The sequence below is a fragment of the Chelonia mydas genome, chromosome 8 (genome assembly GCF_015237465.2).
Source record: "Chelonia mydas isolate rCheMyd1 chromosome 8, rCheMyd1.pri.v2, whole genome shotgun sequence".
In the NCBI taxonomy this organism is placed as follows: Eukaryota; Metazoa; Chordata; order Testudines; family Cheloniidae; genus Chelonia; species Chelonia mydas.
The window spans coordinates 75,446,119-75,471,977 of NC_057854.1; the positions used below are offsets into that span (position 1 = coordinate 75,446,119).

General features: G+C 44.1%; 1 protein-coding gene across 6 annotated transcripts in view; it reads right to left on the reverse strand.

Moving 5' to 3' along the window:
* PKN2 (protein kinase N2) overlaps window positions 1-25,859 on the reverse strand; it is a 137,320-nt gene that overhangs the window by 24,969 nt on the left and 86,492 nt on the right. For 4 of the 6 annotated variants that reach the window (XM_037907284.2, XM_037907285.2, XM_037907286.2 and 1 more), the window contains exons 7-18: window positions 25,455-25,640; window positions 24,772-24,881; window positions 9,630-9,773; window positions 9,414-9,489; window positions 8,920-9,094; window positions 8,523-8,652; window positions 7,860-7,996; window positions 7,693-7,765; window positions 7,521-7,612; window positions 2,504-2,680; window positions 1,738-1,800; window positions 1,313-1,389 (exon numbers count right to left, since the gene is read on the reverse strand). In XM_037907284.2, coding sequence (XP_037763212.1) covers window positions 1,313-1,389; window positions 1,738-1,800; window positions 2,504-2,680; window positions 7,521-7,612; window positions 7,693-7,765; window positions 7,860-7,996; window positions 8,523-8,652; window positions 8,920-9,094; window positions 9,414-9,489; window positions 9,630-9,773; window positions 24,772-24,881; window positions 25,455-25,640 — 1,440 coding nt within the window. Of the gene's footprint in view, window positions 1-1,084; window positions 1,197-1,312; window positions 1,390-1,737; window positions 1,801-2,503; window positions 2,681-7,520; window positions 7,613-7,692; window positions 7,766-7,859; window positions 7,997-8,522; window positions 8,653-8,919; window positions 9,095-9,413; window positions 9,490-9,629; window positions 9,774-24,771; window positions 24,882-25,454; window positions 25,641-25,859 lie in introns of all 6 variants that reach the window. The other 2 variants (XM_037907287.2, XM_037907282.2) reach the window with 2 other exon arrangements.

Consider the following 25,859-nt stretch of genomic DNA (forward strand, 5'->3'; position numbering starts at 1 on the left):
CTCCGTGCCTTGGCTGTTAAAGTGTATCTACTGCTGCTCTGCTTGGGGAAATTAAGGTGCAGCTCACCTGCAACACTGTATCAGACCACGAGGACGCATGCACGGATTGTCCACACCTTCAGAGTGACATATAACATTCCGTCCCCTAAAACATGCTTCTGAACAATTATACAGTACTAGTGCAGTCTTCATGCTTTTTTACCCCATACCGCCACCCCCAAATATAACATCTGCAGAAAGTGTAGGATTAGCACTATGGCAATGGCACCAAGGACTGTTGTGGTATTAGGAGGTTGTGGGTACAAACTCTGTGCCAAACTTTAAAGGTGAACTGCAAAGAAAAAGAATAATTCTCCATGTTAAAAAGTATCCTATAGAGCTTGACTTTATTGAAAAACGAGGAAATCTGTCTCTCTCATTTGATCTTTTACATTTATAACATGACCCTTTGTCGTTTTCTTAGAAAGTTTTTGTTTATAGTCGAATCGTCACATAACTAGTATCAAAGATATGCAAACAATTCAACTGTAATCTTTGACCTACTGCCCTCAATTTACTAAATTCCATTTCCTATAGTGCTGGGACCTGGAAAGTTGTAGGACAAGTAAAGCAAGCTGGAATAGGAGGAAACAAATCCAGTTAGGTTCCTCCTGTTGATGGCCATCCCTCTCCCCCCACTGAGTTGTTAGAAAAGGGGACACGTGTCCCAATGCAGGCAGAGAATCTGAATTACTGATGCTAGATCTGTTTTATGTCTCATTTTTAAGAAAGCACCTCCATCAGCTAGACGCCAGAAACTGACTATTAAAAATGTGGGTCCTTTTGAAGATATTTCACTATTTTGAGCTGTGCTCTATTTAGGGAGCTACTTCCTCTGCACTTTGTTGTGTGAGCTATTTTAAAATTGTTGAAAGTGGACAATGAATTAGAAGGGAACAGTGACTTTAGTGTAGATGGAAAGAAAATGAATGCTTCTAAATATTATTGGATGATGCTTCTAACAGGACAAAGTACTGTTTAGCAAAATGTGATATGACTTATTATTAACAAGCAGATATGACAAAGTAACAACCCTCTTGCGTACAGTCATTCCAACAGAAGAGGAGAACCCTGACAGCAGACACTCGGGTGATCTCCCCACTGAGGGTCTTTTGCTTCCACTGTTCTCCAGCTGAGAAGATCCCAGAGATTTTTTTCTACAATGATATATAGACAGAGTAAATATGCTAGGTGCTCCTACCTCTAAGACTGCTTAACTGCTAAAAGTCAAGTGTAATCCAATTGAAAAATCATTTAAAAGAAAAGCAGTTACCTTCTTTGCAAAGACCAAAGTCGGCTATTTTCACAAATCCTTCTGTATCCAGCAATAAGTTATCCAACTTCAAATCTCTAAAAAACAATATTTGAAAGTAAAATGGAATTACTGATATGCCTATAGTGGTACTCAATAATAATAATTCACTCTAAGATAAAAAAGTTATTTAAAAATAAAAGAGCAGTACGATGTCCCTCTTAAATTTAGTTACCCCTTTCCTGATTTAAGACTTCCATCAATAACTTATGGTTTACACTCATAAGTATGTCAGAACAAACTTTTTCTGCTAGCATTGAAAGAAATATAACAAATAAAAAGATAATGTGTCCGGTAAGCAGATCAGGTTAGAGATGAAGAAAAACAGTGTTAAGAAAAGAAGAAATTATTAAAATTCCAGTCGTGAGAAAGTATTGATTACTTACCTATAAACTATTTTGTGCTCATGTAAATACTGGAGTCCAAGAACCACACACGCAGCATAAAACCTGTTCGAATAATTAAATAAAGCTAGCATTTCAGTCTTGTTAAATTAATCAATCTGTGTTTTTATTAATTACTTTCGGAAGAGTGCAGATAGTCTGCATATAGAAACTTCTCTTCAGAGGATTTTTTAATATGTGATACATGTGGAATTCTATACAATTCTAAGTCAAAGCTTTAAAATTTACCAGGCAAAAGTTTAGACAAACGTGGCCCAACCTGTAACACGTTTTGTCTGCCTATACTGTAGTTTTCTATGGCACCCATTGCCATAGTATCCAACACTTCCCACTGAAGCTGGTACATTTATATAATCTTTTAATTTCAGCTAACCTTTTAAACAGACTACTAATTCTTCAAAATAACGTTACAAATATTACGTATTTACATTTTAAGGCAATTTAGATTTAAGCTATTAGCATATAAGCTTGCATTCTGACAGCCTAAAAAAGTTTTGACTATCATAACCAAAACAGAAAATATATATATATATTTTTTTCTTCTAACCAAACTGGGTTGAATGTATTTTAACAAGCCTTTAATCTTTAGTCCATTTAAGATGATTACAGTACTAAATGAAGTGATCCAATACACAAGCATGCAAAGGCACGAAAAGTTGAACATAGTATTTTTTTCAGCCCACTGAAACAGAACAATGTATATCAAAGCTTTTAAATATTTAATGGTACTAACAGCGTGAACACTTACACTGCTCTTGGTTCAGAAAAGACATCAGTATGAATGTGCATCATCAGGTCTCCACCAGCAGCATACTCCATTACAAAGCAAACGTGATCTTTGGTTTGGAAACAAGCAAAAAGGTTCACCAAAAAGGGATGCCGTACACTATTCACAGTTTCAAAAATTCGCTTTTCACACATAAGGCTGCAAACAGAAAATATTTTAATAGCAAAATTTAAAACTGAATGTTATATTACAAATTTCAACACACAGAACAATACAATTAGACAAGACCCCCCTCATCATTCCCCCCTCCCCCCCCCAAAGCTTTCATAATACCTGAATCTTTTTCTGATTTGATAGGATACTCTAAACACTAAAATTTCAAAGTGCAAAGCAGCATTTTAACTGTACAACTCTACTGACTTTGAAGGGAGTTATATGGCTAACATCTCATGAAACTCTTTGAAAACATACCTGTTGGAATTTCTCAATATGCCCACAAATTTAAACAAAATATAATATTTAAAATCAGCTGATACAAACTGTACTTATATCTATGCACGTAATATTCAAGAGGTGGGAAAACCATTCCATTGCAGATTTTGGGCTGAAGTATTACCCCTGGTATTTGCTATGAAAACCATTCCATGAATATACAGTCTTGTGATTCAGTTGTCTTTTTCTTTCTGCATGTCATGACTATACATGCATACATTTATTCTCTCACAGTGCAAAGCACCATAGAGTCAAATCATAATGAACAGTAAACAATGCAAGAGTCACTGGCCAGCAAAATTCCTCCATGTTTTGCAGACTTCACATAGCCTTGAGAAGCACACCACATTGTATCCCATCCAGTCAGCCCACAGGTGCAAACTATGTGGCCCACGGGACTGTCCTGCCTGGCCCTTGAGGCTAGCCCCTGGCTCCTCCCCTGCTGTCCCCCCTCCCCCGCAGCCTCAACTCGCCGTGCCACCAGCGCTCTGGGCGGTGGGGCTGTGAGCTCCTGCTGGGCAGCATAGCTGTGAGAGCCGCTGGCCTGCCCCGGTGCTCTAGACTGCGTGGTGGCTTGGCTGCCTACGTCCAGGCGGCACGGCTGCCAGTCCTGGTGCTCTGAGTGGCATGGTAAGGGGTCCCAGGGGGCAGTCAGAGGACGGGGGCAGTTGGATAGGCATGGGAGTCCTGGGGGGCCTGGCAGGGGTGTGGATAGGGGTCGGGGCAGTCAGGGGACAGGGAGCGGGGGGTTGGATGGTGGTGGAGTCCCGGGAGGGGGTGGTCAGGGGACAAGGAGCAGAGGGGGTTGGGATGGGTCAGGGATTCTGAGGGGGGTAGTCGGGGCAGGAAGTGGGAGGGGGCGGATAGGAGGCAGGCGCCAGGCTGTTTGGGGAGGCACAGCCTTCCCTACCCGGCCCTCCATACCAGTTTCAGAACCCCGATGTGGCCCTCAGGCCAAAAAGTTTGCCCACCCCTGAGTCAGCCACATAGCTGAAAAACAAACACTCACCACGGGAACCCTTTGCCCCTGGCACCAGTCCCTGCAAAAATTTTCTTCAGCAATTTTCCTCTGCTCATCCAACCCACATGCCCTGTAAACTCAAGTTTTCTTTGTCTCAATGATCTCTCTCATCACTCCAGTTTTATGTTGTAAATTTGGGCGATTGTCTCCTTGCTAATCATGAGCAAAGTATAGATAATGTGCACCAGTCGCCTATAACACTACAATTCAAAGGCAGAAAGCGTCTTAACGTTTCCTTGAAGTCCACGTCTCCCATACACATAAGATGCTGAAGGCAAGAGACAGCATCTTTGCTCCTCCAAATGTGTCTGAGTGTCACTACAGCAGCAGTCGTGAGTTCAATTCAATGTCTGATCTCTACATGATTTTTAACATCCCTCGTAGTCACACACTGCACAGACATTTGAAGTGCTCAACGTACTCCAATGGTTCCTCAGATTTGGGTAGAAATATTTTCACCTTTTCAAACAGATGTCACCGTTGTCTTTGAATATCTAACTTCTCTGCTTCCATTACTACTCTTTCTAGAAATTTGTGCACCTCTTCTTGAGACAATCTGATCAGGTCAATATCACTGGTGGAACACGGATGACTAATTTTGTATCCACCAACAGACATCTCCTATAAGTTTCCATCAGTGGCTCTTCTTAATATTTCTTCAAGATAACAGGTTGAAGAGGGTTCGTGGATAGCAAGCACTCTGGCTGGCACCTATCCTCAAGTCAAACCAACTACTTTGCTCGTGTCCCACAAACATGAAAGCCATCATGCTTCCAGAGGTTTACCTTCAGCTTATTACGTTTTCACCAATCCGATCAACCATAGGATTTCCCAAATCCCATGTCCCATATGCTGTCAAACACCTTAGCAAAATTCACAAAAACTTCCATCGTTCTCCAGTACTCTCTCACATAGCACATGCAGGTTGAACATTTGCTCCACTGTACCCTTTCTAGGTCTAAAACCCCTTGTTCTTCAGTCAGAAAGTTCTCTATCTTGGCTGCAATTCTCTTCAGGATGATATGCAGCAGTATTTTGCTAGGGTGTATCAATGACATTTCCACAAAACAGCTGGGTCTCCCCTTTTATGAATAGGGACTATCAGGGACTGTGTCCAAGTCTTCCAGACTCCCATATCACAGTTACAAGCTTATGGCATGCCTGGATGAGTGTCTCTCCACCTCTGTTAATTAATTCTGTTTGTATTTGTACTTTATCCATTCCAGAGGCTTTACTGCTTTTCAATGTCTACACCACATCCTCAGCTTTTTCAACTGTAGGCTGATAAGGATAAATCAAGCTCTCATATATAGATCTCCTCTGCCTTTTTCACTTCCAACTTAGAATTTGTTTCACTCATATTACAGAGTTCTTGGCAATACCTATCCCAAGTGTTGGGTGAAAGGGTATTTTTCCTGCCAAGAATCCTTTCAGAAAAAGAGTCCCGGTGATTTGATAGGCCTTCCTAGTGGCGTTTGCCACAAAAGGATTATGTATGGTGATGCACTGTTCTTCAAGCCAAGCTTCTTTTGCCACTTTAAATCAGTGAATCTTTTGCCACTTTAATCACAATATGGGAATATTGCTCTCTCTTTTGCTTTCATCAGTCTTCCTTTTTGCTCTTAGTTTCCTTCAACAATCACACAACTCAATAATCTTCTCGGTGATACAGCTTTCTTCTTTAGGATCTGAACTCCTGGGGAAACATCCATGTTCTCTAATGAAGCAGGAAATGTTGTATTCTATCTGATGTATGCTACTAGTGCAGAGGTCAGCAGCTTTTGTTCAGTTATCTTCTTGAATTCCACTTGTTTCATGGACTTTCAGTTTGTCAATGTTATAACACATTCTGAAGGTACTTGCTTAAGGCAGACCTGAAGAAGAGCTGTGTGTGGCTCTAAAGCTTGTCTCTTTAACCAACAGAAGTTGGTCCAATAAAATGTATTATCTTACCTCTATGAATACACAGATCAGTTTTGGTAGAGAACTGCAAACATAATGCTCCAATTGGTTTGACATCCTAGAACCTCGACACATATCTATCTATGTAACACAGTTATTTCCCCACTTTTTGTATATTATACATAAGATGAGACTTTTAAAACTCTACTGCCTTGGCTACATGGTTTGGAGAGTTCAATAAGCTACTGAACTACTCATTGAAGTTGGGCAGAATTCCCCAGTTTGTGTTTCTCTTTAGCTTGAAAAAGGAAGAGTGTCATCAAGTATGTCCCCAGTTTTGCCAAATAGATCTTTGATAAAAGTTTTAGAGGATATTATGCTGCATGTGCAAACGTCTCGTTTTGAAGCCCTAAGGGACAAAAATGAGAGGAACCCCTGTTGACTTATAACCAAATGTTATCAAATTTCTTAGAGCCACGTACAAATAGTTAAGTCAAAGTAAATGTCCCTCCACACAAGCTCAACTCAGTGCTTCAAGATAGAAGCTCCCTCTGAGGTGCTTCATTCTGCTCACATATTTCCTCTCTAAATGGAGTGGTAGTAATTACTGTATACTGTTGGCAAGAAGGAAAAGGATGCTGGAAATTTTGTCCATCCAAGAAGTTTCACTGGGACTAAGTGGTTTGTAAAAAACCCAAAAACTCCAGGACTATTTTTCCAAGTAACTCTTGAATTAATATTTTAGTGTAGAGATGATTTTCACATTCTGTTGTAAACCTCAAACTGCTATAGAATGAGATCTCAACATTTATTTTGAAAGAGAAAAATCAGCCTGCAGATCCAATAAAGATATGTTTTACTTTGGACTGCTAAGAAAGGAATGAGTTTCTAAAGTCAGTGAGTTTCTTCGTTATATCGCCTGTATTAGAGAAACATCTGACCATTAGTTTTGACTATATTCCTCTTTCTGCTTGATTTTATTCTTCTCAAGGTCATGTTTGTTTCCTGGGCTCTGGAATTATAGGCTTTTTTTAACATAAGAATAGTGACCTGGAATTCAGGAGTTTTTTTTTAACCTCATCATTTCGATGTTTGGGCAATGTCTGCTGAGGTAACATTCCTCAATATAGTAAGCTCAGATCATAGCATAATGGCCCTCCCAGTGTGAGGGTAATTTATGTGTTCTCTCCCAAATAAAAAAGGAGACTAGTTACACTCAGAAGATCAACAGACTAAGATGAAAGCCTCTAGTAACACCAATTCCTATGTGTTAAGTTCATATTTATATTGGCAGGTAAAGGGAAACCTAACAGTTCTTGACTGATACAAAAAACTCATGGAAATCATATTTGCAGCTACAGTGGGAAATTTCTCTTTCCACTGTAGCCACCTGAGAACATTTTCATATGTTTAACCACAATACTACTGTTTAATTGAATGCAACTAGACTGAGAAACAAATACCTTACATGAGAATTCCTCTGCTAAATACAATCTGAACTCTCACTCTGGGCTCAGTAACATTACTCCGTTAAAGTCTATGATAATTTACAACCCAGTCACTATTTCCTGCAGAGGAAAAAAATATACATCATCATGTATTAGTTACTTTCTTGAAACTGACCTGTCTACTTCATCACGAGCAACAATGTCTCCTTTCTTTAACGCTTTAATCGCAAACATCTCATTTGTGTTTTTGTATTCAGCCAGCAGCACCTGAAAGAGTAAATAAGTGATTTATTCAAACAGGTGACTTTTTATTTTTTGAATACACTTGTAGTCATCAAAAAATTTACCTTTCCAAAATGACCTCTACCCAGTACAGCACAACACCTAAAATCTTGCAGACTAAATTGAAATCTTTGTGTTCTGTAAAACAGCAATGAATGTAAAAAGTTACAGAAAACTTCAAGTTAGGGTTAACAACAAAACATATAGTCAAAAAAACTAGTGTGTTTTTTACCTTCTATCTTCAGGCTCTCGTATGTTGGTACTCTTTATGTCTGTGTGTGGAATTTCAGGCTCATAAATTATTTCAGGTTGGAGTTTTGAAACATTACTCTCTCTCTCATTTTCAAAATCAAAAGTAGTTTCTGCATCCTGTGAAATATGTAGAAGACACAGAAATCTGAAGATTTAGAAAATGAGACTGCTGAAGAATGAAGAAAGGTACTATATTTAAGGAAAGTGAAGTAAAAAATACTGCAAAACTTCAACAGTGTGAAATTCAAAGTATCAATTAGCCTAAAATGCTGTATTTACTGACAGGCCTCTGTTAAATCCTATTCTTCTAAAGTCATTCTACTCTTTGTGAATACTAACACACACTTCTCTATAAATTGCAGGAGTTGGTTTTTGGGCCTATAAAGCTACCAGTAGGAAAACAGTGTGACTTAAACACTTAAAAACCACGGAAAAAGGCCAATCTCTATAGCCAATATTATAACATACCATGTGTAATTGTGTACAATTTGATAAAATTTCACACACACAAATTGTAGCGTTCTCTATTTAAAATAGAAGGAAATAAATGCATTGTAACTACAAATGTTGTAACACAAATATTAAATATTTGATTAAAAATGTGACATGCTATGCAACACTATGACTAGTTTAAATGTCCTGCCTGAACGGGTGTATCCGATCCCTTTTTCTCAGATGAAGAGTCACATATTTCTCCAAGGGACGATGCACGGGGTGGAGCAGGCGGAGGTTCAGGTTCAAGTTCAAAGTCCAATTTGGCTACAGGAGAGTCACTTACAGAAAAACAAACACACTCAGAGTACAATGGAGACTGTTTTACTAGTATTAAAAATACTTAAAAACCTGTTTCAATATGGTTTTAGAACATCTTACTTTTTCCTTTTTTAAATAAATACAACAAATGGCTGTCCAACTAGAAAATGTCAAGGTTTTAAATTCTGTAGACTAAATAAGGAAGATTTTTTTCATTTACATGAGTAAATAAGAATTGCACCATTACTTTTGTACGTAAATCTGGCTTCAAAATCTTAGGCATTTACCTAGCTGATCGTGCTAGTTCAGGAATGCATGTATCAACCACTGGCACTGTAGTAGGCACAGAAACTTGAGGGCTGAAGGTACCAGAATGATTTACTGTAGGAATAGCTCTTCTCACCAGCCTTCCCCAAGTGGCAATATTAATATTCATTTGAGGAGCTCTGAGAAATGTTTTGCCTGTAGATATTGTGAATAAAGAAAATAGAGCACAAGTAATTTCTTTACCTATTACCAAAAGCTATAATTAAAATTCATCAGTTTATAATTTATGGAGAACAAACTGAATTTGTCATGTTCCTTAGCAATTTTCAATGATCCACCATTAAATGCTACTGTATAATATACAATTCTAAACAAACACTGTTGAATGTAATATTAAAGATTTAACTATCACCAACTTTATCTGCAATTACATTTTAGGACTGCATAAAAACATGCAAATCTGTACTACATTTTTAGCTTTATAATTTAATTTTAATTCCTAATAAATTGTTACCTTGTTGTTTTGAAAAAATTTTCTTTTGTCTCTGGAGTTTTGGTCTTCTTTCAATAACTGGATTAAAAAATGTAACCTGTAGTTCAGATAATTTGTATATTACAATTCCACTTCCAGAATATAATGCATTATTAAGAGTTTATTAAAAGTGATTTAAAATATTCTGCAATTTAATTATTTCAAATGTGATTGAGTTTTTGCATTAAGTGCTCTTACCTCTGCAAATAGAGTACCCTGTGGTTCAAGATAGAGACACATGCCATGTCGCTGGTTGTCTAAGAAATCTTCTAATCTCAGAAACTTCACTGCGCACAGAGACCTCCAATCACGCCAATAAACTGAAATTTCCAATTCACGTGACTACGACAGTAAAAAAACAAAAGAAGTGTTACTTACTAATTGCCTCTGCAGTCATACTTACGGATCTAGCTCCTCTAGTGTTGAGGTGGAGATCTGTATACAAAAGCTGGGGATGCAGGAGCACTCTCACATTACGATGATGTAACTGGATCAATTTACATAAAGGAGTGCACCCTCCCTCCCTTCCACCCTAAGGCACCTCAGTTTCTCCTCCTCAGCCTCCAAGGCAGAGATGAAGCTGGGTGCACAGTGTGAACGTAGGGGCAACTCTTGAAGAATAATAGTTACCACTAAATAACCATTCTTTTTTCTTCTAGTGTCTCTGTGCATTCCCACTTATGGATGATTAGCAAGCAGTGTCCCCATCAGAGGATGGTGGGTGAGGAGATCTAGGCAAAAATGGACTGCTCCACCACTTTACCAGATTGAGCACTGGACTGCAATGCCAAGTCCATACTTTATTTAAGTAAACATTGCTTTTCATCAGAACTCTATGTTGCTGATTTGCAAATCTTTTCAACAGGCACCTGTCTCAGACAAGCTACAAAGGCAGGCGTGGCCTTAGTAGAATATCTTCAAGTCAAGAGGCACTGCTTTCCTGGCAAAGAAGTAACATTACTCAATACACCCCTTAATCTAGTCTGAAAGAATCTGCTTATTAATAGGTTCCCCCTTTCTCCACAGGTAACAAATCTGTTTGATTTTGGGAAAGACTTAATACTCTCTAGGTAATAGCACACTGCTCTTTTTATGTGTTAAGGGGTGCAAGTGGGACTCGCCTTGGTGAACATGGGGTTAGGGGAAGAAAACAGGACGACGATATAAAGTGACAGATGGAAGTCTAGGAGTCCCAGAGGGTAGTTGTATCTGAACATGACATCTTGGTAATTTGCCATTTGTAAACCCAAAGAGGTGGAATAATAGGCTTTCCTCCCAACAGCGTCCAGTCTATGCTCCTCTCCGTCCAAGGGTGCAGACAGGGACCCCTTGTTACTTTTAGATAACTCTTGGGCTGCAGAGACCTGCATGGAATCTGCAGAGGGATGTTGAAACAAAACTAGTGTCCCTTGAGAGCACAAAACATACAAGATTAGTTCTTTTTGATACTGGGAATGAAGGCAAAGAGCCAAATGTCCTTCACTGGATTGAGTAGTCATGGAAAAATAGGAAATGTGACATTGTCTTTTGTCTGCCATTCCATGATGTCAAAAGAGAATCAGATGCGTCTGGTTCTGAAACCTGTCTGAAACTAGAGTGTCAGCCATTCTCTCCATCAGCTCTTGAAACCGCTTCAGTCCATCTCTACTCCTGATGAACAAAGTCCCAATTTATCCATCAGGGGATGCACTGTTGGTATAGTTCCTTATGGGGGACTCCTCCATTTTCCCTGAAGGAGCCTTCTCCCAGTCATCATAAGCATGCCACTCTTCTTGAGGCAGCCAAGATCCTGGTACTGACAGTTGTTGGTCACAGCTATTCCAGCTCAGACATGGCTGTCCTCAAAGGCAGCAGTGCCAGAAATGAGGCTAAGCCTGGGAAAGCTGTCTGCTCCAATGAAGGTATCTCCTTTGACAGGAAAAGTATCCATGTCAGTGTGATTGCCAGTGCCAAAGTGGGTACCATGCTGGTTTTCGTGGTATCAAGCAAAATCTTCACTGATGCCTGAACATAGGGCCATACCAACAGTTGAAGGGGGCCCTTGTATAAGGTCTTTCCAGGCAGATAGGGCTTTTGGTCAAGATGAAGGTGAAGAAGAAGAAGAAAGTTCACCACTGTTGCAAAGGCTAATTGTTAGGAGTAATTCACAAAGCAAGAGTCAATCATGTGTAAAAATAGTTTGTTTTATATATATGCTATTTGTGGGACAGTTTAAAACATTTCCATACTTTGTATAAATTATAATTTCAGAAAAAAATTTACAGACACTAACTGCCATCCACAAATCCCCAGTATATTACATCTCAGTCGCTAGGTGGCCTGTGGTCATTTGAGCAATTCTGTATAGTAACTCTAGAACCAGATATGCATTTGCAGAGCATTTTGTGGCTCACGGGGTAAAATCTAAGTTTTTCAACTAACCGGAACTGTTGATATATCTTGCTATGTAAAACCCCAATTTCGGTAATTTTTTCAACCCTATATACTTATGAAAGATGCTACCAAAAATAAAGAGTAATACTTTACAAAATAATCACAACACTTTATGGAATTAGTTATAGCAATGGACAGCAGGACAAACTGGTGTACAGTAATAAACTGAAATAAACAATGGTAGCTATGTTCTAAAAGCAACAATGGAAGAGGGAGAAGACATGTAAATATAAGGGGATGATGATTAGTCGTGTTTATTCTCAAGGCTAAATATGACTCTTGGTAACCAAGACCACAGGGCCCCACATATATCCCATACTACTTCTGTTTTCAGAGTATGCAGTCTGGATTGTTCCAATGGGGGCAAATCTGCTTGTTTCCTAAAAGGAAGGAATTCGCTTTTAGCTTCAGGGAGGGGGAACCACAAATCAGCAAAACTGGGGACCCCCTTTGGAATACACCTCAGATGGAACGTTTGAGGCAAATCAATCTGAAAATTAACCCCTATTTATTTAGGAGCCTAATGTTAGGATTTTTTTTTAAAAAAGTCTTGATATATATACATAAAACCACAGAGATGCAAGGACAAAGTAAAGCTTAATTAGGCCTCAACAACATTAAATGGACAAAAAGAAAGGTAAAGAAATGCTAGAGTGCAGTCCTGTTCAATACTTGTTTCCTAAGGATTACATGTAAGAGAAAGTTCTTCTGAAACTTTACAAGTGCTTCCACCAATTTGTGTGAATTCTGACTATATTCATGAAGATATGGAATTACCAACTCTGTCTACTTTTAGACAGAACATGGACAAACATTGTGCAAGTTTCCACATCTGAACTGTATTCTAAAACACCTGCATTACGGTCCAAGGCATGTCGAACAAAATTATCAGTCTTGTTCAGTTTTTGCAAATTGTGTAAGATCTAAGCAAGAGAGCCATCACTTTGGGCTAGGATGAGGCTACGTTTTTTTTTTTTTACCTGAGACCATACTAGATTTGAGCTAGATCATCAGAGCTGAGATTACTAGAACATTAACTCTCTGTAAAACAGTTACTAGCCTTCTTGTAACTCTTGTTCCTCGAGACGTGTTGCTCATATCTATTCCAATTAGGTGTGTGCGTGCCATGTACACAGTTCACTGGAAGGTTTTTCCCTTAGCAGTACCTGTCGGGTTGCCTCTGGAGCGCCCTGGAGTCGCACCTTCATGGCACCGCATATCAGGCCCTGCCAACCCACCGCCTCTCCAGTTCCTTCTTGCTGGATACTCTGACAGAGGAGAAGGCGGGTGGGTTTGGAATGGATATGAGCAACACATCTCCAAGAACAAGTTACGAGAAGGTGAGTAACTGTTTTTTCTTCGAATGCTTGCAATATTGATTCAAATTAGGTGATTCCCAAGCCTTACCTAGGCGGTGGGGTCGGAGTTTATGGAATTGCTGATTGAAGCACACAGCCACCTGCCGAATGCTGCATCATCCCTAATGTGCTGGCATAAAGTGAAGTGACAGTGTGGACCGAAGACCATGTAGCCGCTCTGCATGTCGCCTGGATCGGTAACTGGGCCAGGAAGGCCACCAAAGACGCCTGAGCTATGGTGGAGTCAGAGTCTGAGCTATGGTGGAGTATGCAGTCAGAGCGGGGGCAGCAACCTTAGTGAGGTCATAACACACCCAGATACAGGATGTGATCCACGACGATATCCTTTGCGTGAACACTGGGGGGTCTTTCATCCTGTCTGCCACAGCAACAAACAGCTGGTTTGATTTATGGAATGGCTTAGTTCGTTCAATATAAAAAGCCAGTGCACGCCACACATCCAGGGAATGGAGCCTTTGCTCGCAGCTATTGGCATAGGGTTTCAGGAAAAAGACTGGAAAGAATATGTCTTGACTGGCGCGGAAACTCGAGGCCACCTTTGGGAAGAACGCCGGATGGGGTAGCAGTTGCACCTTTTTTTTTGTAGAAAATGGTATACGGAGAGTCCGAAGTGAGATCTTTGAGCTCGGACACCCTTCTAACTGATGTTATTGCAACCAAAAAGTTCACCTTGTAGGAAAGATAGAGTGAGCACGTAGCTAGGGGCTCAAATGGGGGCCACATCAGCCTCGAGAGTACCAAGTTAAGGTCCTAAGAGGGGGTGGGCTGGAGAAGAAGTAGTTACTCATCTTGTGCAGTAACGATGGTTCTTCGAGATGTGTGTCCCTGTGGGTGCTCCACTCTAGGTGTCGGTGCGTCCCTGCGCCGGAGATTTCTTGCAGCAGTACTCGGTCAGGGGAAGGGCGCGCACAGGCGTCATCTCGTGCAGCCATTGACACCTCCTGTAGCGCACGCTCCCCCGACCGTCCCTCCTCTACCACAGAGCTCGGCTGTGTGAACTCCGAAGTAGAGGGGAGGAGGGTGGGTAGTGGAGCATCCACAGGGACACACAGCTCGAAGAACCATCGTTACTGCACAAGGTGAGTAACAACTTCTTCTTTGAGTGGTGTCCCTGTGGGTGCTCCACTCTAGGTGCTTATAGAGCAGTACCCCATCAGGGATGGTAGGTGTTCGGAGTTAAATATAAGTTTGTGATGAGAGCACTGTAAGGCCAATGATAGAGTCTCAGTCAAGGCCTTGGGTGATAGCGTAATGCTTTGCAAAAAAGTGTGCTCCATTGACCAGGTTGCAGCTCTACAAATATCTATTAAGGGGACATTGTTCAAGAATGCAATCGATGTTGCCATGGCTCGCGTTGAGTGGGATCTGATGCCCGTGGGGGGTTCTTTGTGATGCAGGTGGTAGCAAGTTTGAATACAGGTAGAGTCCCATTTGGAGAGTCTCTGGGTCGATATTGCAGAGCCCTTGGAGCGCTCTGCTGTAGAGACGAATAGTCTTGGTGACTTGTGAATGGTTTAGCTCTGGCCAAGTAGAAGGCCCATCTGACATCTAGCATGAGTGGGATCTGATGCCCGTGGGGGGTTCTTTGTGATGCAGGTGGTAGCAAGTTTGAATACAGGTAGAGACCCATTTGGAGAGTCTCTGGGTCGATATTGCAGAGCCCTTGGAGCGCTCTGCTGTAGAGACGAATAGTCTTGGTGACTTGTGAATGGTTTAGCTCTGGCCAAGTAGAAGGCCCATCTGACATCTAGCATGTGCAGTGTTACTTCTCGAGAGTCATTATGTGGCTTGGGAAAGAAGGCAGGTAAATGTATGGTTTGGTTAATACGAAAATGTGTAGCCCCTTTGGGCAAGAATTTTGGGTGAGGACGTAACATAATTTTGTCTTTGGTAAATACAGTGTACGGTGGTTCAGCCATCAGTGCTCCTATTTCACTGACATCTGGCAGACGTGATTGCCACTAGGAATGCGACCTTCATTGACATATGAAGGAGCAAGCAGGTTGCTAGAGGTTCGAAGGGAGGTCTTGTGAGACATTTGAGTACAAGATTGTGATCCCATGGTGATGCAGGTTGGCGTACTTCTGGGTTCATGTTCTGTATACCTGCTAGAAAGTGTAACTGGGTGAGCGAATATCGAAGCCCCTTCTATCTGTTTATGGAGGGCCATAACGGCAGCGAGGTGGACTTTAATAGAACTTACGGCTAACCCCGTTTCCTTCTGTTCTAGTAGGTAGTCTAGGATCACAGATAGGGGCGCCTTGATTGCATCCAGCTGTTTTTGCTGACACCAAAGGGAGAATCTTTTCCACTTACGGTGATAAGTATTTCCAGTGGTGAGGGGACGGCTATTTATTAATACCTGTTTTACTTTCTACGAACAGTTCAATTCCCCATGTTGGAACCAGAGAGGAGCCACGCTTTGAGACGGAATTTCGCTGGGTCTGGATGGAGCGTCAGGCCCTTGTTCTGGAACAGGAGGCCCGTCCAGAAAGGCAGCGGCTGTGGGGCACAGACTGCTTGACGTGAGAGGTACGGAAACCAAGTCTGTCTGGGCCATGTGGGGCAATGAGAATGATGTATGCTCTGTTGAGTTGTATCTTGCGGATGACCTGTGGGATCAGTGGTATTGGCGGAAAGGCGTACATGAGTGACACGTTCCACGGGATGAGGAAGGCATCCCCTACCGACCCCGGTGCTAGGCCTGCCCTGAAGCAAAATAGTGGACATTTGTGATTTGTTACTGAGGCAAAACGGTCGATTACTGGGTGACCCCATTTTTGGAATATTGTGTTGAGAACACTGTCGTGGATTTCCCACTCGTGTTCTTGTGAGAAGTGCCTGCTGAGGTTGTTGGCTGTAGTGTTTTAGTACCCTGGTAGGTATTATGCTATGATGTTTATATTGTTGCAGATGCAGAAGTTCCATAAATTCATGGCTTCTATGCATAGCGAGTGAGACCTGGCTCCTCCTTGGCGACTGATGTAAAACATGCACACCACATTGTTGGTGAGAACAGAGATTGAGGTTTCTCGTATGAGTGGGAGGCATGCATTGTGTACCACGCGGACTTCCAGGAGATTGATATTTAGTCCGGTTTCTGTCACAGACCACTTGCCTTGTACATTGTGGTGACCCAAGTGGGAGCTCCAACCTATCAGGGAGGCATCTGTTGTAATAGTCACTGATGGGGGTCTTCCTGAAAGGGAATCCCGGAGCATACATTCCCTGGCTGTGTCCACCATTGTAGGGAGAGGATAAACCTTGGTGGTAGTGTCACACTTCTGTTGAGAGAGTGTTTGCTGGGTGCATAGACTGTGCTCAACCAGTGCTGCAGACAGCGCATATGGAGTCTGGCATACTTTACTACGAAAGTCATAGCTGCCATATGTCCCAAAATCTGAAGGCATGTCCTCACTGCAGTTTGTGGGCTGATGGTCACCGTGGAAATAAGATTGGTCAATGTAGTGAATCTGTGGTTTGGCAATATTGCCTTGGCTTGTATGGAGTCTAGGTTAGCTCTGATAAACTCCAATTGCTGGGTGGGTTCCAGGGTGGATTTCTTTTCATTTATCTGTAGGCCTAGCTGGTGAAACAGGTTTATTGTTGTCTGCAGCATGCCTGCCGTTTCTTGCCGGTTGGCACCCTTGAGAAGGCAATCGTCCAAATTGGGGAAGATTATGACTTCTTTGCATCATAAATGTGCTGCTACTACACCGAGTGTTTTTGAGAACACGCGGGGAGCAGTGGATAGTCCGAAGGGAAGGACCCTGTATTGGTAGTGGTTGGGTCCTACTGTGAACCTCAGGAATGGTCTGTGGGCAGGATGTATTGTAATATGGAAGTATGCATCTTGGAGGTCGAGGGCTGCAAACCAGTCCCCCCGTCTTGTGCTGGGATTATTGTGGCCAGAGTGACCATTTTGAACCTGTGGTTGCATACAGACATGTTGAGTTTTCGGAGATCTAAGATTGGTCTCCATCCCCCTCCTTTCTTCTCTGTCAGGAAATATTTGATATAAAAACCCCTCCCTCGGTATTGATTTGGTACTGGTTCTACAGCACCCAGCAGTAGGAGGTGGTCTACTTCCTGTTGCAGAAGGTGCTCGTGAGAGGAGTCCCTGAAGAGGGATGGGGAAGAGGGGAGGCAAGGGGGGATAGCTGTAAAAGGTATGGTGTAGCCAGATTATATGATCTCCAAAACCTATTGATCTGTGGTTGTCACAGCCCAGGCATGGTAAAATGGGCGTAGGTGGTGACCAAAATTGTGAGATGGGGTATCTATTGGCGCTAGAGGTGTGGGGAGGTCATGCATACCCTCGAGCAAGACTTCAAAGTTGTGGCTTAGATGTAGATGGACGGGTGGACGAGGCCTGGTTCTGTGGAGCTCGCTGTCTCTGAGCCCATTATTTGGATCTGTTCTGAGTGAAGTATCGTGGTTGTTGATGGTTAAACGAGGTGTCTCGTGACCTCTGGTATTGCGTAAAGGGAGGGCGCTTGTCAGGTGGTGGGTGCATGCCTAGTGTACTCAGCGTCGCTCGGGAGGCCTTCATGGTAGGGAGGACATCGTCTGTTTGAGATGAGAATAGTTTATCCCTATCGAAGGGGAGGTCCTCCACTTTTAGCTGTAGTTCTTTTGGACTTCCCGAAGCCTGCAACCATGATGTTCTTCTCATAACCACAGCTGTTGAGATTGTTCGGGCAGCTGTGTCTGCTACATTGAGGCTTGCAGCGCTGTGCGGGCTATTAACTGACCCTCGCTGATAATAGCATTGAGGACGTTTATGCTCGGGGAGGTCCTCCACAAGCTCTTGTATTTTACTATAGTTAGAGTAGTCGTAGTTTGCTAGTAGAGCAGCATAGTTGGCAACTCTAAGCAGAAGGGTGGCTGACAAGGAAACTTTCCACCCAAAGAGGTCCAGTCTCTTGTGTTCTTTATCTTGCAGTGAGCAGCAGAAATGAGGCTGTTTTACTGCGATGATTAGCAACCTTTACTATCAGAGAACAGGCTTGAGGGTGTGAAAACAAAAATTCCATACCTTTGGCTGGAACAAAGTATTTTCTGTCAGCCCTTTTGTTGGTGGGTGGTGCCGATGCTGGTGTTTGCCATATTACCTCCGCAGGCTCCATTATAGCCTCATCCATGGGGAGGGCTCATCCTTGGTCAATGATGCCAGTTGTAAGATTTTTAAACAACTTATGTGGTTTCTCCTGCACCTCATGTAAGGCAATTTCTTGGCTGTTTGCTACTCTTTCGAAGAGTTCTTGGAACTGTTTCAGGTCATCTGGTGTTGTAGGGGTAGATGGCGTCACTGCTTCATCTGGTGCAGAAGATGAGTGTGGGGCAGGTGGTGAATCATCCAGGTCTGCCTCAGATAGTATCCCTTCCTCTTCTATCTCTGTCTCAGGGGGGTCAGAGGTTTCTCTGTGTGGTAATGATAGGTGTACTCTGGAACCTCTTGTTGCTGGGGATGGGGGACCAGAATAGGGGTTCTGGTATGTGGGCCGAGGACCCCATTGTGGCCATTGCATGGGGTAAGGTGGTAATGGGTTAGGCTAGGGCTGTGAATGCTCAGAGGGATGAGGCTTAGGCTTCACTGCGTTCCATGTAGGTCTCCTCTGTGATGGGGATGAACATTGAGAGGAGAAGCCATTGTCCTGCACGTCTCCTTCCTCACCACTATGCATGGAGAGTGGTGCAGGAGATGAAGGATGGTACCGTGCTATGTAGCTCGGGCAGTGTTCAGTGCCAAGCAGCAGTGACTGCAGTGCCGAAGAGACTGGTATGTCAGCAGGATGCAGGAGTTGCACTGGTCCCGCCTTGGGGTTGCAGTCGACCGTTGGAGCGCGGACCAGTGCTGGATTTGGCTCGTTAGGCAGCAGCAAGTCAGTGCCGGTGGCAGCAGCATTGATCGCAGTGCCGCTGCCTTTGTCGCACTCTGCATTGGGGTTCTCAGTGCTGTGAAGGAGATTTGACGTCTCAACTCCGGTGCTGCGCATTGGGGCTTAGCAGGGGTCCACTGAGGGACGGTGCCGGAGGAGCCTGGTGCCTTGTAAATGTTCACTCTGGATGAATGGAGCACTGAGGGTAAAGACCTCACTGGAGAAGCTCTCTTTGTGAGAAACCCTTGCTGGAGAGGTTGAGGCTCCCTTCCTGACAGTTTTGGAAGTCGGAGCCTTATCAGAGCTCAGGGATCTCCATTTATGAGACTCCCCAGAGGACGTCTCTTGCGGAGGTTAGAGGGATTTCTCCAGCAGAAGCATTTTCAAGCAGAGATCCCCGTCACGTCTTGCCCTTGTTGTTAAGTTGGTGCAATGTATGCATTTCTGGGAGATATGAGTTTCTCCCAGACAGCAAATGCAGGACGTGTGGCCTTCAGAGACTGGCATCAGTTCACGTCAGCAGTCACACTTTTTAAATTCTGTGGAGCCCGGCATGACTGCAGCTAAGCCTCTCCCGCCTCTTGAGAGATGAGGGTTAATTGTAATGGTAAACTGTAGAAACTGTTTCCAAACGGGGAGTAAAGGAGAGAAAAAAAGTCTTCTTTCTTCTCTCTTTTTTTTTTTGAAGAAAAACCTCTAAGAGGAACTAAGGAAACTATGTAACTACGTATACACAAAGTAACTAAACAATGTAACTAAATATAGACTAAAAAAGTTCCTATGTAACTCGTAACTTCACCCCCCCCCAGAAAGTATCAAAGAGAGCACAGCCGCGGAGCTCCGTCTGCAGCCGAGGTTGGTTGAGAAGGAACTGAGGGACAGTCAGGGGAGCGTGCGCTACAGGAAGTGCCAACAGCTGCACGAGACGACTCCTGTGCACGCCCTTCCCCCGACTGAGTACTGCTGCGAGAAATCTCCTGCGCAGGGACACCTAGAGTGGAGCACCCTCAGGGACACCACTCCAAGAAGAATAGAAGGATATAATCTGTCTAATCCCTTGAGGAACTGCCGACCATTTCGTTAGTGAAAATGGCGTGTCCATGCTCTCCAGAGTGAAAAGCTGAGATGGCATCCAGGTGAATCTTTAATCGAGGAGTGAGACAAACCCTGCTGTTTCAACTTTAGGAGGTAGTCCAAGATAAAGAGGACCGACGATTGTGTTGGAGGGATACGACTCTGCGAGCACTAAATCACAAATCTCTTCCCCGTGGCTAGGTAAGTCGCTCTGGTTGAAGGCTTTCTGCTACCCAGAAGAACCTCCCTAATGGGGTCTCAGCATGTAAACTCTAGCCGGTTCAACCATACAGACTCGAGATTCGGGGTGTGGAAGCCTTCCGTGATGTTGAGCGATGAGGTCCAGAACTAGTGGTAGAGCAATTGGAGTGTCCACCGATAGCTGCAGTAGCATGGTGTACAAATGCTGATGTGGCCAGACCAGTGCCACCAGGATCACTAAGGATCCTTCGCTCCAGATTTTGAGGAGGGCCTTGTGAATCAGTGGTATGGGAGGGAATGCGTAGTCCTTCCATGTAAGGAAAAATGCGTCCGCCAACGAATCCAGGCTGTGGTTTAGGAAGGAGCAGAATTGTAGGCACTTCCTGTTTGCCCTTGTGGCGAACAGATCAATCTGGGGAACTCCCCACCTTTAGAATATATTGTTTACCACATCTGGGCGGACAGACCACTCATGGTTGTGGAAAGACCTGCTGAGGTGGTCTGCTAGTTTGTTCTGCAACCCTAGAAGACAGGACACTTCCAAAAGTATGGAGTGTACTATGCAGAACTCTCAGAGCTTGAGGGCTTCCTGACACAGAGTTGAGGAGCATGCGCCCCAGTCTGTTGATATAAAACATCACTGTTGTATTGTCTGTCAGGACCGATATGCATTTGCCCTCCAAGAGAGGCCAAAAGGCCTGACATGCCAGCTGGACCACCCTGAGCTACCTTACATTGATGTGAAGCATCAGTTCCTCCTGAGACCAGAGGCCCTGAGTTCTGTGCTCCCCAAGGTGTGCCCTCCACCCCATGGCTGAGGCACCAGTTGTCAGACATAGGGATGGACGGGGTTTGGAAAACGCAACCCCTGCGCACACCAAGTGTAGGTCGAGCCACCAGTGAAGAGAACTGAGAACATCTGGTGGAAGGGTAACCACCATGTCTAGGCTGCGCCTGCTTGGTCGATACACCAATGCGAGCCAAGCTTGGAGAGGTCTGAGTCTGAGCCTTGCATGTTGCACTACATACATACAAGATGCCATGTGACCTAGGAGTTTTAAGCAACTCCTTACTGTGGTTATAGGGAATTGTTTGAGGTCCTGTATGTGAATGACCTGGAAGAGGGATTGGGGCAAAAACGCTGCGGCCTGTGCTGAGTCTAGCACTGCCCCTATGAACTCTATTTTCTGAGTAGGGGTGAGCATTGACTTTTGAGTGTTTAGGAGGCGACCCAATGCATTGAAGGTGGATCTTATGAGGGAAACATGTTGATCCACTTGTGTTCTGGACCGGGCCTTGACTAGCCAGTCATCTAGGTAAGGAAATACCTGAACCTGCCTTTTCCACAGAAAAGGGGCCACGACTGACAAACATTTGGTAAACACTCGAGGTGCTGAAGATAGGCCAAATGTAGCACTGTGAATTGGTAGTGGAAACTCCCGACTGTAAACCTTAAGAAGTGCCCGTCGGGCAGGATTATGGAAATATGTGTCCTTCAAGTCGAGGGTGGCATAACAATCTCCTGGATCCAGGGACGGGATGATAGTGGCCAAAGAGACCATTTGAAACTTTAGTTTCTTTATGAACCTGTTCAGACTGCGCAGGTCCAAGATGGGCCCGAGATCCCCTTTTACTTTCGGTATTAGGAAATACCAGGAGTAAAACTCCTTTCCCCTGAGCTCCGGTGGAACCTCCTTCACAGCTCCTGCCGATAGGAGGGTTTGAACCTCCTGTATGAGAAGTTGCTCGTGAGAGAAGTCCCTGAAGAGGAACGGGGAAAATGGAAGAGAATATCCCATCTCCATCATGCAGAGGTCCCAACCGTCTGAGATTATTTGGGACCACGCTTGGCAGAAATGGGATAGACATTCCGAAAATGGGAAAGAAGGATCCAGTCGAGAGGTTGGTACAATGCGCTCGGGCACATCCTCAAAAAGCCTGCCTAGGGCCTGGTGGCTGCCTGATGACCCAGACCCCCTGTTATTCGTGGGTTTGGCGACAGCGGTTCTGGTTTCTTGGACGCTGGCGGTTCTGGTCCTGCCTAAACTGCCCCTGGTATGGTTGTGTTGTGGGTTGAAGCCTAAATTATCTATGTTGGATGGCAGAGGCGTGCAGACCCAGCAATCTTAGAGTGGTGCGGGAGTCTTTCAGACTGTGGAGTCTCGAGTCTGTTTTCTCTGAAAATAATGTGGCCCCCTCAAACGGTAGGTCCTGAATTTTCTGTTGAACCTCCCCAGGGAGGCCGGCAGCCATGAGCAACGGCGTACTGTGATGCCCGAAGACATCGTCCATGTTGCAGAGTCCACTGAGCCTAATGCTGCTTGCAGCAATGTCCTGCAACCATCTTGTCCTCATCCATAAGAGCAGAGAATTCCAGTTTATAATCCGGTGGGACAAGGTCTGAGAATTTGGATATTATGTCCCAAGACTTGAAGTTATATCAGATAAGGATCACCTGCTGGTTTGCAATCCAAAGCAGAAGCCCCCCCAGTGGAGTATATTCTCCTCCCGAAGAGGTCCAGCTTCTTTGCGTCCTTAGCTCCAAGGGTAGTTCCTTGATGCCCTTGCCTTTCCCTCATGTTAACAGCCGTCACTACCAATAAGTCCAGCGGGAGGTGGGTAAACAAGTATTCATAGCCCTGGGAGGGCACAAAGTACTTTCTCTTGACTTCCTTAGCTGTGGGAGCCAGAGGGGATGGTGTTTGCCACAGGGTTTGTGTGTTCTCCTGAATGGTCTTTACCAGGGGAAGGGCCACCCTGGTGGGTCCTGCCAGGGATAAAATGTCTACTATTGGACCTGACACCTCAGTGACCTCCTCCGTCTGTACCTCGAGGTTCTGAACGACCCGCCTCAGAAGTTCAAGGTGGACTCTGCTGTCGGGAAGGGGGGGGCCTCGAGGATGTCTCTGCCACCGCCTCATTTGGAGACAATGACTAGGGGCCCTCCGGCCCATCAAAACGCTGCAGCTCCGGCCCCAAGTCAGAGTCCGCTTCAGTGCCAGTCCCGATACTGGTCACAGTACCATCTGTGGTACTAAGTGTAGCCACAGTGCTGGGTATGGCACTGGACCTGTTGTCGGTGCTGGATGCGGTACTAATTGTGGTGCTGGCAGTGGTAGCAGTGGCTAATGCCATGAGAAATCCCTGGCCCTAGATGCAGTCCTTCTCTCGGACCTGACAGAAAAGGAGCGTACCGAGGCGGACCCCTGGGACTGGTGGTAAGCCCATGGTGTCCAGAAGGCTCACTGGGTCGGCATCTGAGCTGGTACCTGCCATTGTGGTGGCCATGGTACCGGGGGAAAGATTTGGGTCATCCCCGCTGACTGGGAATGCTGGCGACTACAGTGCACATCACTGCCGGGGATCGGTGCCAGGGGCCCGGAGTTGACGGTGCAGGCTGTTGAGCTGGAGGGGAGGTATGGTCTTGCACTCGTCTCCCTCCCTTGGGTTCACGTTCCCGTGTGTGGGAAGGTGAGCGCCCTCCATCAGTCTTCCTGTGCTGCTTCTTCGGGACAGGAGACTGTGAGAGATGCCGAGACTGATCCCGTGCTATGCTCGGCGCAAGGGAATGCCAGTGCCGAGTGTCTCTGCTCCCAGAGTCCTTCCCCGGCACCTCCCAGACCGAAACCAGTGTGCTGTGCACCGACACTGAGGAGCCCGGTGCCGCGTCCATGGAGCTTGACTCAGACTGAGGGCGGAGAGCTGCTTCCATTAGCAGTAACTTTAGTCTGTGATCTCTCTCCTTCTTTGTGTGGGGGCGAAAGCTTCTACAGATCTTGCACCTGTCTGCTTGATGGGACTCCCCCAAGCACTTTAGACAAGCTGAGTGCAGGTCACCCTTTGGGATAGGCTTCTGGCAAACCCCATATGGCTTAAACCCCTGGGTCTGAACATGCCCCGGGCCCTGGAAGCGGGGGAGGAAAACACCCACCAGTACCCCAAGTCCAGATGTCTAAGTACAACAATCTTTAACTATTTACAGAAAATATGCTAGAGGATCGCTCGTTGAAGACGAGAGATGAAACGTTCCTACGACCGCCACTGATGGTAAGATGGAACTTGAGAGGCGGCAGGTCGGCAGGGCCCTATATGCAGCACCATGATGGCACGACTCCAGAGCCAACCCAATGGGTACTGCTAGGGGAAAAACCTTCCAACGAACCGGGACACAGCTAACTGGAATCGATCTGAGCAAGCACTCAAAGAAGAACAAAACACTTCATGCCATGAAATTGCTTCTATGAAGAACAGGAATACTTATATACATGGAACCTGAATAGGTTCATAACAGTTGAAAAGAACAGACACAGAAAAGCATGAAATTAATCCATGGGACTGAATCTCCATCAATGGAAACAGCAGTGTCTTTACCCTGTCTAGTTCCAGTGTAAACTTCTGATCCCATGACTGATTGGAAATAGGCTTCCAGCTAGTTTGACCAACCACAGTGTTGTCCAGCTTCAATACAGCACAGATTTCATCTGTAAGTAAGTTACACAAACTCAGCTTAAAAGTATAAGAGGATTTTCCACAAAAACAAAAAAACTTCAGTGTTAATGCCTCACTAAAAAAAGACCATTATGCCCACATGATCCAATTAAATTTAGGATTAAGAATTTTTGATCCATCAACATATTGATGAAGAGCTAGACCATTTTTAAGTTTGAAATCAATTTCTCAGTTACACAAGTCACAAATACAAAAATGCACTCCTCTCAAAAACATGTGTGTATATGGTTAGTAAATCTGATGAAGTTTTGAATTCTCTTACTCTCTTCTCTTCCCTCATTCGTCCCGTACAGTAGCAACAGCCCCACCAAGAAGCCCTCTTAACTCTTTGGTAAAATTTAAAACAATATCATTTTTTTTTTTTTACTGGCATCTTTCTTCCTGAGCAATATGCATAACAGGACAGGAAGTGATTGTTTGAGATTTAGCTGTAATAAAGATACAGTCACTGAGCAGGTCTTATACTGTAGATTTTTTTTTAAACAAAATTAACTTTTTCTGAGCATTTCAATTAGACTGTTTCAAAAATAAAAAGGATACTAAACTGGACAAGTCATCTGTTTTCAAAAGGTTTCGACTACTCCCACTTTTACTTTTGCTTGTTCTGCTCATGAAAGATGATCTGGCTTCACTTGGACTCCAGCCAGGTAGAGTAATTGATGTAGCTTTTGATCGACCAGGGACGTTTTCCAGAATATCTTGGCAACCCATGAGCCTTACTTCTAAAGTACCTGAAACAAGATAAAAACAATTGCTTTTGTCACATACTAAGTTCTTATGTGTACACAGTGCAATGACTAGTGAATGATTTTGTATTAGAACCTCACATTCTGACCTATACAGAGGTTACTGAGTAATAGAATTCACAGATATTTGCTTCAGAGAAGTGATGAGAGACTCAAGTTAGATAGTAGTGTTATTTATTGGAAGGACACCCACTGAAATTAAAA